The sequence below is a fragment of the Panthera uncia genome (assembly GCF_023721935.1).
Source record: "Panthera uncia isolate 11264 chromosome A1 unlocalized genomic scaffold, Puncia_PCG_1.0 HiC_scaffold_17, whole genome shotgun sequence".
NCBI lineage: Eukaryota > Metazoa > Chordata > Mammalia > Carnivora > Felidae > Panthera > Panthera uncia.
In genome coordinates this window covers 28806232-28821221 of record NW_026057577.1, presented here as the reverse complement: position 1 = coordinate 28821221, position 14990 = coordinate 28806232, and the positions used below count along the sequence as shown (strand labels likewise).

General features: G+C 50.2%; 1 protein-coding gene and 1 long non-coding RNA gene across 2 annotated transcripts; one reads left to right on the top strand and one right to left on the bottom strand.

Moving 5' to 3' along the window:
• Positions 1-1836: 1836 nt before the first annotated feature.
• LOC125935515 (uncharacterized) lies at positions 1837-6233 on the bottom strand. Its single transcript, XM_049649226.1, has 3 exons — positions 5927-6233; positions 3363-3818; positions 1837-2732 (listed from the first exon to the last, which is right to left on the bottom strand). Exons 1-3 carry the CDS (start codon positions 5966-5968, stop codon positions 2451-2453), a joined length of 780 nt encoding a protein of 259 aa, XP_049505183.1. The 5' UTR covers positions 5969-6233; the 3' UTR covers positions 1837-2450.
• Positions 6234-6308: 75 nt separating this feature from the next.
• On the top strand, positions 6309-7106 carry LOC125935516 (uncharacterized). Its single transcript, XR_007461701.1, has 2 exons — positions 6309-6520; positions 6711-7106. It is a non-coding gene; the product is annotated as an uncharacterized LOC125935516 (long non-coding RNA).
• The last annotated feature ends 7884 nt before the right edge of the window (positions 7107-14990 follow it).

Below are 14990 nucleotides of genomic sequence, written 5' to 3'. Positions count from 1 at the left end.
TTACATTAGATACGTTCAAAGCCTGCCTCTACTGCTTTCTGGCTCTGTAGTCTTCAGTCAGCCGTTTAAGCCACCTGTGACTAGACATTCTCATCTGTGAAATGGGGGTGCTACTTGTACCTAAATGAAATCATTCTTTTTTTTTTTTTAAGTGTATTTATTTTGAGAGAGAGAGAGAGAGTGCAAGTGGAGGAGGGGCAGAGAGAGAATCCCGAGCCGACTCCGAACTGTCAGTGTAGAGCCCAGTGGGAGGCTCGAACTCAGGAACCGTGAGATCATGACCTGAGTCGCCATCAAGAGATGCTTAACCAACCGAGCCACCCAGGCCCCCCTACATGAAATCATTCTTAACTGAAAATCAATGCACGTGAAGTTCTCAGCCCCGTGGCCAGCACAGGGCCAACAATGAAAGTTAGCTCTTATCATTATTAGGCCTCTGCATCCTGACGTGTGCTCATGCCTGGTCTGTGTCAGCACAGAACAACTCGCAGTTGACACCAGCTGGACCGACCAGAAGCAGACTGCTCTTCCAGATAAGCTCACTCCCTCACCCAGGACCTCTCCTGCCCCAGATCCTTCCTGCAAATAGCTCCCTCAAGAAAACTCTCAGTCTTGAACACTGGAGGTTCTCTTCAGCCTGCTAGCCAGTCAGGTTTGTGCATTTCCCCTCAGGATGGTTGGGATTAGAACCTGCAGGGCTCTGGGCCCTGCTGATGCTTGGGAGGCCACGTGTATGGGAAGAGGGAGCCATATGGCCGACCCAGCTTGGGCTGTACGGGGAGAGAGTGGCCCCAGTCTCTAACACACAGCCAGACGCTTCCCCACCCAATCTGTGTCTCTGAGGGCAGTGACAGCCCAGGGATGCCAGCTGGTTGGACCCAGCCATGGGGAGTCTAAGAGGGGAAAGACCAGTCACCCCCTCCAAGAACAAAGCCAAGGAGTCCTGCAGCGAGGGCACATATATTTCTTCACCATATTGCCAACCCAGCCCAAAGGGAAGTCATAGGAGTGCCTCAAGAAATACTTAAAAGTGAATTTTAAAAAAGAAACTCTTGGACATAACTGAAGCATGACCAATGATTTCTCTCCCATGGCCTCTCAACTTCACCATCCTCAGGAGGACTAGGAAGCAGGTGAGGGGCAGCCATCAGGTCACCGGAGAGGGGAGGGAGGAGGGGGGCCATGGAACCAGTGCACCGGGACAGAGTGGCTGTGAATGTGGGTACCGTGGTGCACCAGTCCCAGGAGCGGGTGGGGTGGGTGAGCGCATGCTGTTGTCATAACCACGTGCTGCAGCCTCAGAGCCATCTGCCATGGTGTGGGGTGAGCCTGGAGTCTGGGGTCAGGCTGGGGCACCAGGAAATGGTATCCAGAGAGGCCAGGGAGGGCAGGGCCTCAGTAGATGTGTCATATGCTTCTCCCCTCTACCGCGGCTGCAAAGCATGGGGAGCCAGGGAAGGAAAGGGGGAAGGAGGAAAGGCGATGTGGGGTGGCCTTCACGGTGCTCCATGGCTGGCAGCTGGCTCTTTCCTTGCTGCATCAAGACCCACTGAAGAGGGGTGTGTAGGGAAGGGTTTTAAGTAATCAGGCCCTGAGCCCACACAGCCCTGGCTATGAACCCCAGCTCTGCTGTCTGTGAGCTGTGTGAGCCCACGCAGGCAACTTACCTCTCTGAGCCTGTTTCTTCATCTGGAGAATGGAGCTGATGCAAGGGTCTACCCCCATGAGGATAGAGACATGGTCTCTGTAAGGTGCCTAGCACATAGCAAATGCTCACTTAATGCAAAGCTGCACACATTACTCCAAAGCACCACGTTAGCGCACCAACTCCAATCCTTGTAGTGAAGTGATTTATTTAGTCTCTGGTCTGCATCCCTCAGTTGTTCAGAGGACCCTGGTCCTGCTCCCTTCCTCTGAGCTTGGAACAGGCTACCGCAGAGGAGGACCGTGGGACGGTCTGAGTGCTGGGCTGGGCAGACATCTCCTTGGTGGAGCGCCTTTGGGGGCTACTGCTGTCCCCTTGGCCTCGGGCACTTTTTCCAGCTAGGAGGCCCGAGGGAGCACCCACGGCTGTGGGGTCACTCCCTGAGGCTGTGGCTGCGGGGGACACAGGCTGAGCATCTCCCCTCCAGTCCTCGAGGAGAAGGACTGCTCCTGCCCCAGGCCTGCTCAGTCGGACACTGGTGTGGAGGTACACCCTGGCAGGGCACAGGATCTTCTTGTTGGCCCACCCAAGTAGACTGAGAGGGGATGGACAGGCCTGCCCGCGTTTGGGCTCCTCCTGCCAGCTCCGTGGTTCCTAGGCACCCAGGCAGAGGGGGAGGTAAGGCAGAGTTGTGGTCCCAGGCCAGTTCTGGAAGCCTCACCCCCAGCCACGTTCACCTCTTGCAGATGAGCAGGTGCTGGGGCCCAATCTTCAGCGGCTCCAGCTGCTAGTAACTCACACTCCTTCACAAAGTAGCTGCACGAGGCCTGGGCAGCATCCCTGTGGGCTCCTGGCTCCCCAGCGGAGAGACTGGAGGCCCAGGGCTGGCGCGCAGCTCCTCCTTGAGGGTTCTGTAGTAAGGCACGAATCCCGAGGCACCGAGGGCATGGTCCTTGAAGGCAGCATCACTGGAGGCAGGGGCAGTCAGGCCGCTGTCATGGCAGTGCCCCTCTGGGAGCAGCAGGATGGGGCAGCAGGGTGGCGAGCGAGAGGACCCAGGGAGGTGGTCTGGGCTTGCCGAGGCAGCCTGTGTGGGAAGGAGACAAGACGGTCAGCTAGGCTCCCAAGTTTGGCTAGAAATCCAGCGCTGGCCTTGTGCCTGCAACACCCCAGCAGCGGTAGGGAAGGAGGTAGGGTGCATGACTACTCTGCAGACTGGAGAATAGTGAGCAATATCATTCAGCCCCCCGGGCCTCCCGGCCGGAAGGAGCGCATCTGGGATCACAATCCACTCATCCCGCCTGCTCCGTCTCTGTGGTCACGGCACGGCCCCCAGCTCTGTGACTGGTAGTGACATGACAGGGCACCGGCTTGGGGTCGGAGCCCAGGTTTGCTCTTGCTACCGAGTCGCTTAACTGCCCTGAGACTCATTTTTCTCCCCCCTGTCATGTGGGAGCAGCAATCAGCCGTCTCTCATCGGACTATTATTAGGACAGGTGAGATGATGTACTTGGAGCATCGGCTGGGGTGCCGAGCGAGTCATAAGGACTACACAGGTGCTTCCGTCAGGGAACACCGGCTAAGCCTGGTGTAATGACCGCGTTACTGTACGTAATTCTCACAACGGCTCCCCCAGTAGCTCCACTATTGCCTCCCTTTGTAAGGACTTTGAAGCTCAAGGGGCTTAAACACATTCCCCGGGGCCACGCCCACTCACAGAGCACGCGCAGCTGACGGTCATCCTGCAGACGCAGCCGGCCAGCGCCTCCTTCCTGGTGCATGGGTCTCGGGAGCCCCAGCACGACCTGCCAGGAAGGGCCAGCCTGGGAAAACACTCCTCCTTGGAGCGGTAGAAAGGGAAGAAGCCGCTGGGCGGTTCTGAGTCCTCATGGAATGCTGGATCTCTGACAGTCTGGTCTCCTTCTTGGTCCCTGCAAGCCTCAGGCTGTGGGACCAGCTCCCTCACAGCCAGTAGAGTCCCATAGGTGCGAAAGAAGGGCAGGTACTCTAAGGCCACTGGAAACCCATGGGAGAGGTCAAGGCTGCTGAGGGGCTCACTGCCCCTTGAATGGCTGGCCTGTGGGTGCTGGGACAGGGGCTCTGGGCCGGCCGCCTCCAGGAGGCTCTGGGAAGCCGAGACGCTGGGCTCAGGCTCACAGCTCTTCTGGGATGACTGGAAAGAGAATGGTGTTCCACCTGTTACCTCAGCCCAAAGTCCCCGCCCCCTACCCCCTCTCCCATTCCTGCTGACACTGGAGGCCAGAGGGGTCTTTCCAAAGCATAAACCTGAGTGTGCTCCCCTCCAGGAGAACCCAGCGGCAGCTGCCAGCCACAGTCAGGTTACCCAAGAGCCTTGGAGGGCCTGGCCCTGCCAGCACCTGCATCCTTCCCCCACGCACATCTGGTTCCACTCTATACACAGGCCTCCTTACCCTTCCTTGGTCACACAAAGCTTGGCCCTGCTTTAGAACCTATGCCCAGATCTGCCCTTCCCCTCTCAGTTCAAAGGAGCTTTCCCAGCCCCTGCCTCCCCCAATCCCTGCACTGACTCCCAATCACTCCAGCCTCACATCTCCCCCTCTGGAACGTTCTTGGTCTGAGTCTGCCTATTCTGGGGTGTGGTGGTCTCGTCTCATTGTGGGCATGTAATATTGATACTTTTCCAACAATGACGGGGCTAATTTGCTGACTCTCAGGCCATCTCATATTCCCTGCACTGTCCAGTCCATCCACACAGACCTCTCAGTCCTTCTCAACTCGCCAAGCAGCCTCCTGCCACAGGTCCTTCACTCATGCTAATGCTCCTGCCTGGAATCTCCTCCTTTATCCTGGTTGACAACTTCAGCTCGTGGCTCCAGGCTCCCATCCTTCCCCGGTTTAGCTGCTTCACTCTGTTGCTGACTCCCACCACCCTGATGCCCCTCATTCAGAGCACCCACACCTCTGCTGTGAAACATTCATCTGCATGGTGACTTGATTAATATCTCTCATCTCTCCAGTTATAAATTCCACTGAGGCTAGGCCCATCTGTCTTCTGTATCCTCAAGGCCTAGAACAGCCTTGGCATATGGCAGATACCAAATATTGGAATAAAGGAAAAAAAGGTGGGAGAGAAGGAGGAAGAAAGAGAATATTAAACTGGGCTTGTCCAGGAGCAAAGTCCTTGCCAGACTCCCTGTCAATAGGAAGGGGAAGGCAGGTCTTGTGGGGAGGCTGGAAAGGGGAATAAGGAATTACTTCCCAGGCCCAAAGTGGGACACAGAAGCCCAGAGCACCCGTCAGTGAAAAAACAACCCATTCTCCACCTTTGCCCATCAGGGTCAAACCCAGAGCCCATGGGTACATGTGGGGTGCAGGGGTACCCCGTGGATTCTGAGTCCCATAGGAAGGACTTAGGGTCTGGCCCTGGCCTTTTTGATCCTTGCTGGGGTCTCTGGGCCTTGAGTTCCCCACCCCAGCCACATGTGTGGTCATGCCTGTCCTAACTCCTTGTGTGCAGCTTGACCACCACTGTCCCTTTTGAAAGTCCTAACACTTGGTGACGGCCCATGGCCCCACAGACTGTGAGATCCTGAAGAGCAGGAACCAGACCTCCTCCTCCTCCCCAGACACACCACGGCCCCTCTGCAGGTAGACCATGGGAGCCCCCTCCCAACTTTGCTGGGCCTAGGGAACAAGATGGTGTGGAGGCCCTGCCAGGGTTGGAGGCCAAGCCCACCCTGCTCTGAAGCCTGTGCCCTTTTCACAATGATGTACATGGTATTGTGGTCTCAACTGTGTCCCCCATAAGATATGTTGAGGTCCTAACTCCTGGTACCTGGGAAAGGGATCTTATTTGGAAAGAGAGTCTTTGTAGATGCAGTCAAGGTAAAATGAGGTCATACTGGATTAGGATGGCCCTATATCCAATGACTGGTGTCCTTTATGAGGGAAATTTGGACACAGACACAAGGGGAGATGGGAGGGATGCTGCCCAAGCCAAGAGATGCCACGGATCGCCAGGAGCCACCAGGAACTAGGAGAGGCAAGGAACACCTTCTCCTTGAGCCCCCAAGAAGGAGCCTGCCTTCAGAACTGTGACAGAATACACTGGTGTTGTGTTAAGCCACCCAGTTTATGGTGACTTGTTTCAGCAGCCCCAGGACACTCACACATACAGGTGGGTTGGATGGCTGATTGTGTGGGTGAAGGGAGTCGACACAAGAATGAAGGCTTGCGGAGCCTCATGAGCAGTTTATGGGGAGAGTCTCCCTGCAGGGGCTGGGTCTCCCTAGACCTTACCCTTCCTGCCATCCAGAAGTGTTGGCCCAGAGGCTCTCCCATGTCTGAGTCTTGCCCGCCTGGGCCCTGGCTCCACTTCACCAGTGGGTTCTGGATTCAAGGATGCCAGGTATGTCCCCACCTACTCTCCAGAGGGGCTTATGCTGTCCCTCGGCCACCGTCTCGGCATCTGTTCTGGAGTCAGTGGTAGCCCCACGTCGTGCCATGATCAAGGTTAATCTTCAGACTCTGATGGAAAAGACAAAGCTGCCCTTGGCAGATCCCTTCCTCCTGGCCTGCTCTTCCCCCTGGCAAATCCCCCTCTGCCTGTCAGAGAAGGTTCCACCATGAAGTCACAAGGCCTGCTGCCAGGCAAGAAAGCCAGATGGCACCGTTACCAAGGAGACCCCTGCCCAAGCACCCAACACCTGTGATCATCACCTGCCTCTTAATTCAGCTTAATCCAGATCTCCCCCCTGGGACTTGCGGGATACAAAGGGAGGGCAGGCATCTTCTGGAATCAGAACAGCTCTCCATGACAGATCCAGTGAGCTCACTCAAGGACTTGTGCCCAGAGACTCAGTGCCTCAGCGCCTCAGCAGCCTCCCCAGGAAGGTGAGGGGGCACCCCAAGGATTCATGCTGTTGTCTCAGGCTGTCTAGACCGCTCCGTACCTGAGTGCTTCAGTCCCCTTGGGTTTCTACTCTTGCCACTTGACTTTAGCCCCCTCTCCTCTGTGGGTCTTTCCCAGTCACTTGAGAGCACAGAGTGAGACACAAAGCCTAATGCCCACTTTCCCCCACAGAGCCACCCTTCCCAGTTCTGTCCCAGGCCTGATGGTCCCTCACAGAGGAAGAGACCAGCCTTTGTTGTCACCTCCCAAGAATCAGCTGCTGCACTGGGCGTTTCCCAGACCTTCAAGTTAGAAATAGTACCACTGTTGTGCCGTGTTACAGACTGGAGAGCTGAGCCTCCGCTAGGACGGCCTTCAGAGGTAGTCTTTAGCCTTAGGGCTGGAGACTGGAGAACCCCAGCCGAGGGCCACAAGGCCCTGGTATCTCCAGGACCTCAAGCTTCTCCATTGCTGGATTCCAAGCACAGTGTGACCCAGCAGGGCTCCTCGGGAAGGCCCCGGACCCCCCACCCCTACCCCGGGGCCATTAAAGCTTGCTTTTCTTGTTTTATAGAATTAACTCTTTAATCCATGTGGAATGTATGTTTTGTAAGTGTTAACAGATAAGGCTCTAATTTTATTTTATGAGTTATATGTGTTGATTCAATATCATTTATGAATAATGGATCTCTCCACCAACCTGATTTGAAAAGCCAGAGTAACCACATTTGAGATTGTAACTATTTTAAACTCCAGTCAGTTTCTCTAATTTGTTTATTGCTCTGTCCCTCTTTGTCTCTTTTGGTACCAATTCCATACATTTATTTATTTATTTATTTATTTATTTATTTATTTATTTATGCTTGTTTGTTTGTTTGTTTGTTTTTGAGAGAGAGAGAGAGAGAGAGAGTGTAACCGGGGGAAGGGCAGACACAGGAGAGGGAGACACAGAATCCGAAGCAGGCTCCAGGCTCTGAGCTGTCAGCACAGCGCCCAACGCAGGGCTCAAACCCATGAACTGCAAGATCATGACCTAAGCTGAAGTCAGATGCTTAACCAACTGAGCCACCCAGGCACCCCTATTTACTTATTTATTAATAAGTAGGCTCCGGGGTGCCTGGGAGGCTCAGTCGATTGAGTATCCGACTTCAGCCCAGGTCACTATCTTACAGTTTGTGAGTTCGAGCCCCACGTCAGGCTCTGTGCTTGGAGCCTGGAGCCTGCTTCTGATTCTGTGTCTCCCTGTCTCTGCCCCTCCCCTGTTTGCGCTCTGTCTCTGTCTCTCTGTCTCTGCCTCTCTCAAAAATAAACATTAAAAAAAAAAAATAAGTAGGCTCCGTGCCCGATGCGGGGCTTGAACTCATGACTCTGAGATCAAGAGTCACATGCTCTATCCACTGAGCTGCCCAGACACCCCCTTATACAGCCATATTTAAAAAAATCAGCTTTATTGAGGTCTAGTTTATATACATTATAAAGCATATCATTCACAACCTAAAAATCCATGTAGCAACTCCAAAATTAATGTACAGAAATGCCTCTCTTCACGTAGTACCCCCCCCACCGGCCTTCCAGCCCCAAGCAACAACTGATCTGCGTTTTGATGCCAGAGATTCATTTTGAGTGTTCTAGAATAAATGAAATCACACAGTACGTAGTTTTGTGCGCAGCTTCCTTGTTTTCAGCATTTTGTTTTTAAGATTCATCCACGTTGGCGGCATTCTGTTTGCACCTTTCTACACCACAGTGTGTTTGTCGATTCATTGGTGGACCGTTGGGTTGTTTCCATCAGCAATTAGGCTGCTGGGCATGGTAGTGTACGAGACGGTGGGGGCAAAGTTTTCGTTTCTCTTCGGTAAGCACTCACGATGTGAATAGCTTGATCATACACCTAGGATGTGAATAGCTTGATCACACGGTAAGCATGTGTTTACGAAGCTGATGCACTGATTCCCAAGCCAGGTTGCGCCCTTTTACGTTCCCAGGGGCAGTGTGTGAAAGATGGAGTTTCTCTCCATCACTTTAAAAGTTCTGCCATTCTGGTGGGTATGTACAAGGACAGCATTATGGTTTTAGTTTACGATAACGACTCGTGATGTTGAGCATCTTTTCATGTGCATATCGTCAATTCATATACCTTCATCTGTTAAGTGTTTGAATCTTTTGCGTATTTAACAACTTTATTGTTATAAAGTATAACAAACCGCATATATGCAAAGTATGCAATTTGCCCAGTTTTCACATATGTACGCACCTGGGAAACCATCACCACAATCAGGATACCAAGTATTTTTATCAGTCCCCCAAATTTCCTGATGCACTTTTGTAATCTGTCCCTCCCATGTCCAGGCAACCACTTGATCTGCTCTCTGTCACTATAGATTATTCTGTATTTTCTAGAAATTTACATAAATGGAATCATACACCAGATACTTTAACTTTTTTCTTAATTTAAGAGAAAGAGAGAGAGGACATGGGGGAGAGGGGGACAGGGGAGGAGAGAGAGAATTTTAAGCAGGCTCCACACTCAGCACAGAACCTGATGTGGGGCTTGATCCCACGATCCTGGGATCATCACCTGAGCCAAAATTGAGAGCTGGACGCTCAAATGAATGAACCACCCAGATGCCCCTACTTTGACTTGTCTTACACAGCATAATATTTGCGAGATTCCTTTATGTTTTTGCATGTACCAATAGTTTGTTCCTTTTTTCTTACAGAGTGCTGTTTCATTGTATGGATGTATCACAATCCTTATTCCACAATATGTAGCGTGTCATGTTTTTCCAGCTATTTTGATGGTATTTAGCTTTCATTTTCAGCCATTTATAATGTGTCTAGGCATGGTTTCCAATGACCTTATCCTTTGGGGGTTTGCAGAGCCTCCAGAATATATCAGTTTATATCTTTCACCAAATCTTGGAAGGCTTATTTCTTCCAATGTTTTTTTGCAGTTGATTTTTCCTCTCCTGCTGGGACTCCAGTGACACCTCTGAGGGACCACCTAGCCCCTGTTTCTGGGCTTCCACCCTGAGGAACATGGACTCATGTGGGGGCTGGTCTAGAACCTTGTTGTTTGGATGGGGTGGGGGCTGGGCACAGGAACCGAGCTGCAATGGCAGTGGGGGTTGTTGGAGAATCTCTTGAGCTGGGAGTTCTTCCTGAGCCTTCTAACTATCCCTTTTATGGCTCTTGCCTCTTCCTGATGTTTGTGACCCTAAGAACCATCTGCCCCTCTCCAAGCCAGTGTCCCACTGAAGTCACAGGGCAGACTGGGTACAAGATCTTTGGGCTCTCCCCTCCCTGGAGTGGCTCCAGGACCTCCCATGGTGGGGTCAGATCTAGATGCCTACCCTTTCTGACCTGTCTGTGCCCAGTCCCTCAGCATTGCCCCTTTCTTCTCCATGACACATCCTTGATGCCTTCTCTATCAAATTAAAAAAGAAAAAAATTAAATTTAACTAACCTTTAAAAATTTAAATATATTTTCCCACAGGTCCCTGGTGCTCTGCTTTTTTTCTAATTTTCTTTTCTCTCTGTTCTTCAGATTGCATAATTTCTATTCATCTATCTTGAAGTTTATAGGTTTTTTCGCCCTCTCATCATCACCAAGCTGCTATTGAAATCAGTAAATTTTTTAAATTCCAATTTTGTATTTTTCAGTCCTAACATTTCCATCTGGTTCTTTTTTATAGGTCCTGTGTCTACGCTGAGAACTTCTATCCTTTTATTCATTCCAAATGTGTTTTACTTGACCTAATGGAGCACAGTTATAATAGCTTCTTTGGACTCTTGGTTTGATATTGCAATGCATGGGCCACCTTGGCATTGGCATTTATTGTTTCTTCCTTGGAGAAGTGGCCACATTTTCCTGGTTCTTTGTATGTTGGCTAATTTTGAATTGTCCCAGACATTGTGAATGTTATGTTGTGTAGACTTTGGGTCCTGTAAATAATCCTCCAGAGAAGTCTATGTTTTTGTTCTAGCAGACAATCAACTGGGTTAGGTTCAAGCTGCGTGTTCTGTCTTGCCTTCCGTACATAACGACTCAAATCTCAGTTCAGTTCTCTAAGCCTGTGCTGTATTGGCTTGGTTCTGTTCTTGAGCGTGAATTATTTAGTGACTGAGCTAAAAAGATACGTGCACATGGTTTAAAGCTCAGTTTGGTTTTCAAAGCTTTGCTGTGCTGGTTTGGGTCTGTCCCATTCAGGCAGAGCTCAGAGGTTAGGCCATCCGTGTGCACTGATTCACAGAATTAAGAGACCACTTTCCTGGCTCTCTCTCCTCCTGGATTCCTTCCACACTCTGCGTCCTCCCAGGGCCCCCCTTCTGCCACTGCTGCATTGTTGCTGTGCAAGTGGAGCCTGCCCTCTGGGTAAAGCCAAGAGACTGCGAGAGACAGAGACAAAGACAGAGACAGAGAGAGACCGAGAGAGAGAAGATGGGAAAGTTCCCCCTGCATGGATCACTTGTCTAGAAGCGTCATCTCCACAATCTGTTTTTGTTTACTTTTTAGAGTTCTCCGGTAGTTGGATTTTTAATATGGCTCAAAGTTTTTGTTATAATTAGTGGGAGGAGTTGACTAAGTGAGCTTAGGCTACCATGCCAACACTGGAAGCTCCTTTCCCCCACTTTTAATAAAGTTTTTTGTCTTCTTATTGTTATGTTGTAAGAGCTCTTTATATATACTGGATACAAGTCCTTTGTCAGAAATATGTATTGCGAATATTTTCTACCGGGCTGTGCCTTGACTTCAATCTGGTTAACAATGTCTTTCTAGGAAATTTTTTTCATTTTGAGGAAATCCAATTTGCATTTCTCATTTGGGCTTTTGGTATCCGAAGAAACACGTGCTTATCCTAAGACTGTGATGATTTCTTCCTATGTTTTCTTCTAGATGTTCTATACCCTTACCTTTTATGTTTAGGTCTCCTATAATTGTTTTTGAGTTAATTGATACGGTTTGAGGTAGGCATCAGGATCTATTTTTCCATTTAGATCTCTACTATGTCAATGTCATTGGTTAAAGACTTTTCCTGTTTCTCATAATCAGTACTATACGCACAGGTCCATTCATCCTGGCCTCTCTGCTCTGTCCAACTGACCAATACTGTGGCATTTTCTTGATTACTGTGATCAGTGTTTCTCAATCTTGGCACTGTTGACAGTTTGAGCCAGATTACTCTTTGATGTGGGAGCTGTCCTGTGGACAGCTCAAATTTACTCTATGCCTTGAAATCAGCTAGGGTAGTTTGCCAATTTTGTTTTTTTTCAAAATATACTTTAACATTTAAAAAATACATTAAATAGTTCACTGGTGCCTGGGTGGCTCAGTCAGTTAAGTGTCTGTCGGACTTTAGCTCAGGTCATGATCTCGTGGTTCCTGGGTTTGAGCCCTGTGTTGGACTCTGTGCTGACAGCTTGGAGCCTGGAGCCTGCTTCAGATTCTGTGTCTCCCTCGCTCTCTGCCCCTCCCCACTTCTGTGTGTGCGCGTGCGCTCTCTCTCTCAAAAATAAAGATTAAAAATTTTCAAAAAAAAAATGCATTAAATATTTTAAAATTTTTAAATAAATATTAAATAATATTAAATATTTAATGTTAACACATTATTCATATTAAATACTTTTCAAAAGCCTATGTCCACACTTTCATAGAAATTTATGTTGAATTTATCTCTAAATTTCAAGCTTTTTGCACTTTCTTTTTTTAGTTAGTAAAATCTACCCCTTCGATAGTTTGCAGAACTATGAATTTTAACCAATCATACCATCAAGTAACCACCACCTTAATCAAGATAAAGACCAGTCCAATTACTCCCCAAATTCCCTTTTGCCCAGTGGTGTGCTGGTAAACCGATTCTCAAAAACAAACAAAGAAGACAACACAACTAAGCCTTGACTGTTGGCTCATTTCCCTGGTGTCAACACTCCCACCCTGGCCAGTTTCAAACTGCTGACACGGCATCACTAAATGTGCAGTTGGGAAGAGAGGTGCGGACTGGGCACCTGTAAGCTGCTTCTTAGGGCACCACTCACTCTGTCCTTCAGTTGAAAACCCTTCTCGCCTCTATTTAACCTCCAATCTTTCTGTCCCTGTGGTTTTGCCTTTCCCCAAACTCACATAAGTAGAATCGGATGCAAGTTCCAGTCTCCCATCCTCTAGAACATAGATCTCTGCCTTCTGGACTACCAGAGGCCACGGAGTCTGCACCAGTGTCCCTTCTCGCTGCATTCTCAATCAGGCAGAAAGCCGGGGGCGGGGGGGGGGGGGGGTTTAGGGCCCATTTCATTTGTTCCCTTTCCCTCCTAGATCACTGTCCAGAACTTTCTGTTTTCCACCGTCTTCAAATAGTGGCTTCCTATTTTATCCAGTTTTCTAGTTGTTCACAGTGGGAGAACAACTAATACCAGCAGTATTGATGTGATTAGAAGCAGAAATCGCTGTAACCAGTTTTTAATAGTCACATTTATTTCAGTGGTCACTCTAGGCCGGGATCCATGCTAGTCATTTTTTGTTGATTACTTTATGTCCTCTTAAGAATCCTATCAGCGAGGTACCATTACTACCCTTTTGTAAACATAAGGAAAGGAGGTTTAAAGAGGGCAATAAAAGGCCACCAGTAAATGGCAGGGCTGGAATTCAAATTTAGGCAGCCGGATGCTGAGGCCAAAGTATTTAATCACTTTGCCATTGAAAATTATTTTATATTGAGGAGGGCACCTTCTGGGATGAGCACTGGGTGTTGTATGGAAACCAATTTGACAATAAATTTCATATTAAAAAAAAAGAAAAAAAAAGAAAATTATTTTAGGTGACCATGTGATCAGTTTTTATTTTAACAGCAAATACAGTTGATTTACCATATATTAGAAAAAATGTAATTTTCCCATCAAAGCCATGATTTTTCAGGTATTTCTGCCTGGGACAAGACTAAGGTAGACTGTTTTTCAATAAAATGCTGAGTCTCCTTGCATACTGATCACAAGCTGTCATCAGGTATGGCAAAAACACACAGGTGATGTGAGAACACCTGCGCTCCAGGCCACACGTACTACACTTCACCCCTTCCAGTTTGGCCCCTGTGTCCACGTGCCTCTGTAGACGTGGATGACTGTAACTCATTTTACATAAAAGGACTCAGGCGTCACAATGTGCTTTCTTCATTCCATATGTGCTGGACTTAGCCCGTCCCCTTCAGTATAGTCTTCTTTTTTTTTAATGTTTTATTTTTGCGTGTGAGAGAGAGCACTAGTGAGGGTGGGGTAGAGAGACAGAGGGACAGACGATCCGAAGCGGGCTCTGCACTCAGAGCAGTGGGCCTGATGCGGGGCTCGAACTCACGAACCTTTGAGATCATGATTTGAGCTCAAGTCGGACGCTCAACCAACTGAGCCGCCCAGGTGCCCCTCCATATAGTTTAAAGCCAGCCCCTCTGGCCTTTCTGTGGGGTTGGTGCTCCTCCCCAGGTGCAAGAAGTTTCAGGTGACTTCTAGAGGGCCCCCTCCTCACAGCTGCTGTGCCACTTACTCTAACTGTAGCTCAAGCGTCTGGCTCAGCAGAGCCTCTACCACTGGGGACCCATCCCCTGGGGGCTGCCGCCAGTTCATGAGGCATGGGCCTTCTGTGGCTTCACTGCATATCCCCTCTCGATCCCCACACTCGTGGACCAGCTGGTACGACGGGGCCCAGAGATGCGGACTGACTTTTCTGGAGTCACAGAATGTGGAGCGAGGACCAGGTACCGAGCACTGCGCCTAGGAAGCACCTGGAACACACCCTCCCCTGAAACCCTCACAATCCCGGGGGCAGGAATTCAAATCTCTGTTCTGGAGATGTGGCACGTGAGGCCAGTGTGGCTGAGTGTCTTGTTCCAGGTCCCTTTGGCCCTTCAGCCTGAGCTTTTAGCCCCTGTCGTCCAGGAGGAGTACGCTCGCTGCCCGGGCAATCCAGATGAGGAAGCAGAGATTTGAGAAGGCGGGGTGACCAGCGAAGGCACCCGCAGGAGGCACAAGGGCCCAGGTTGCAGGCAGAGTGACTCTGTCCCACCAGGGAATGTACATGAGGAACAAATGCCCTTGCAATGTCCCTGCTGAGGACACAAAGCATGGACAAGGCCCAGGGTGCAGAGGCCACATGGGGGCCCAGGGTGCAGAGGGCACATGGGGACCTCGCGCTTGACGAGAAGTCAGACTAAAATCTGGAGCTCAACCACTAGGCGGATTCTGTGTCAACTGCCAACCTTCTTTTCTTCGCTGGGAAAAAACAACGTCCACTCCCTGGGTGCTCCTGCTGCCAAAATGGCTCTTTGCGTTTTCCTCCTCAGGCCAGGCCAGGAGTGACACCTTTATCACCTGGAGGCTGCCCCCAGGGTTTGCTGCTCTGGGCGGGGGGGGGGGGGGGGGGGGGGGGAGGGGGGGGAAAAGAAAACGCGCGGGGGCCCCGTCGCGCTGCACGCTCCGCCCCGCCCCCCG

Excerpts from the sequence above, each read along its gene's own strand:
- LOC125935515 (XM_049649226.1), bottom strand. The coding sequence starts at position 5,968 with ATGGGAGAGCCTCTGGGCCAACACTTCTGGATGGCAGGAAGG. Across the intron at positions 3,819-5,926 it reads ACTTCTGGATGGCAGGAAGG|TCATCCCAGAAGAGCTGTGA; the intron begins GTAAGGTCTAGG and ends TTCTCTTTCCAG. Across the intron at positions 2,733-3,362 it reads CCGTCAGCTGCGCGTGCTCT|GCTGCCTCGGCAAGCCCAGA; the intron begins GTGAGTGGGCGT and ends CTTCCCACACAG.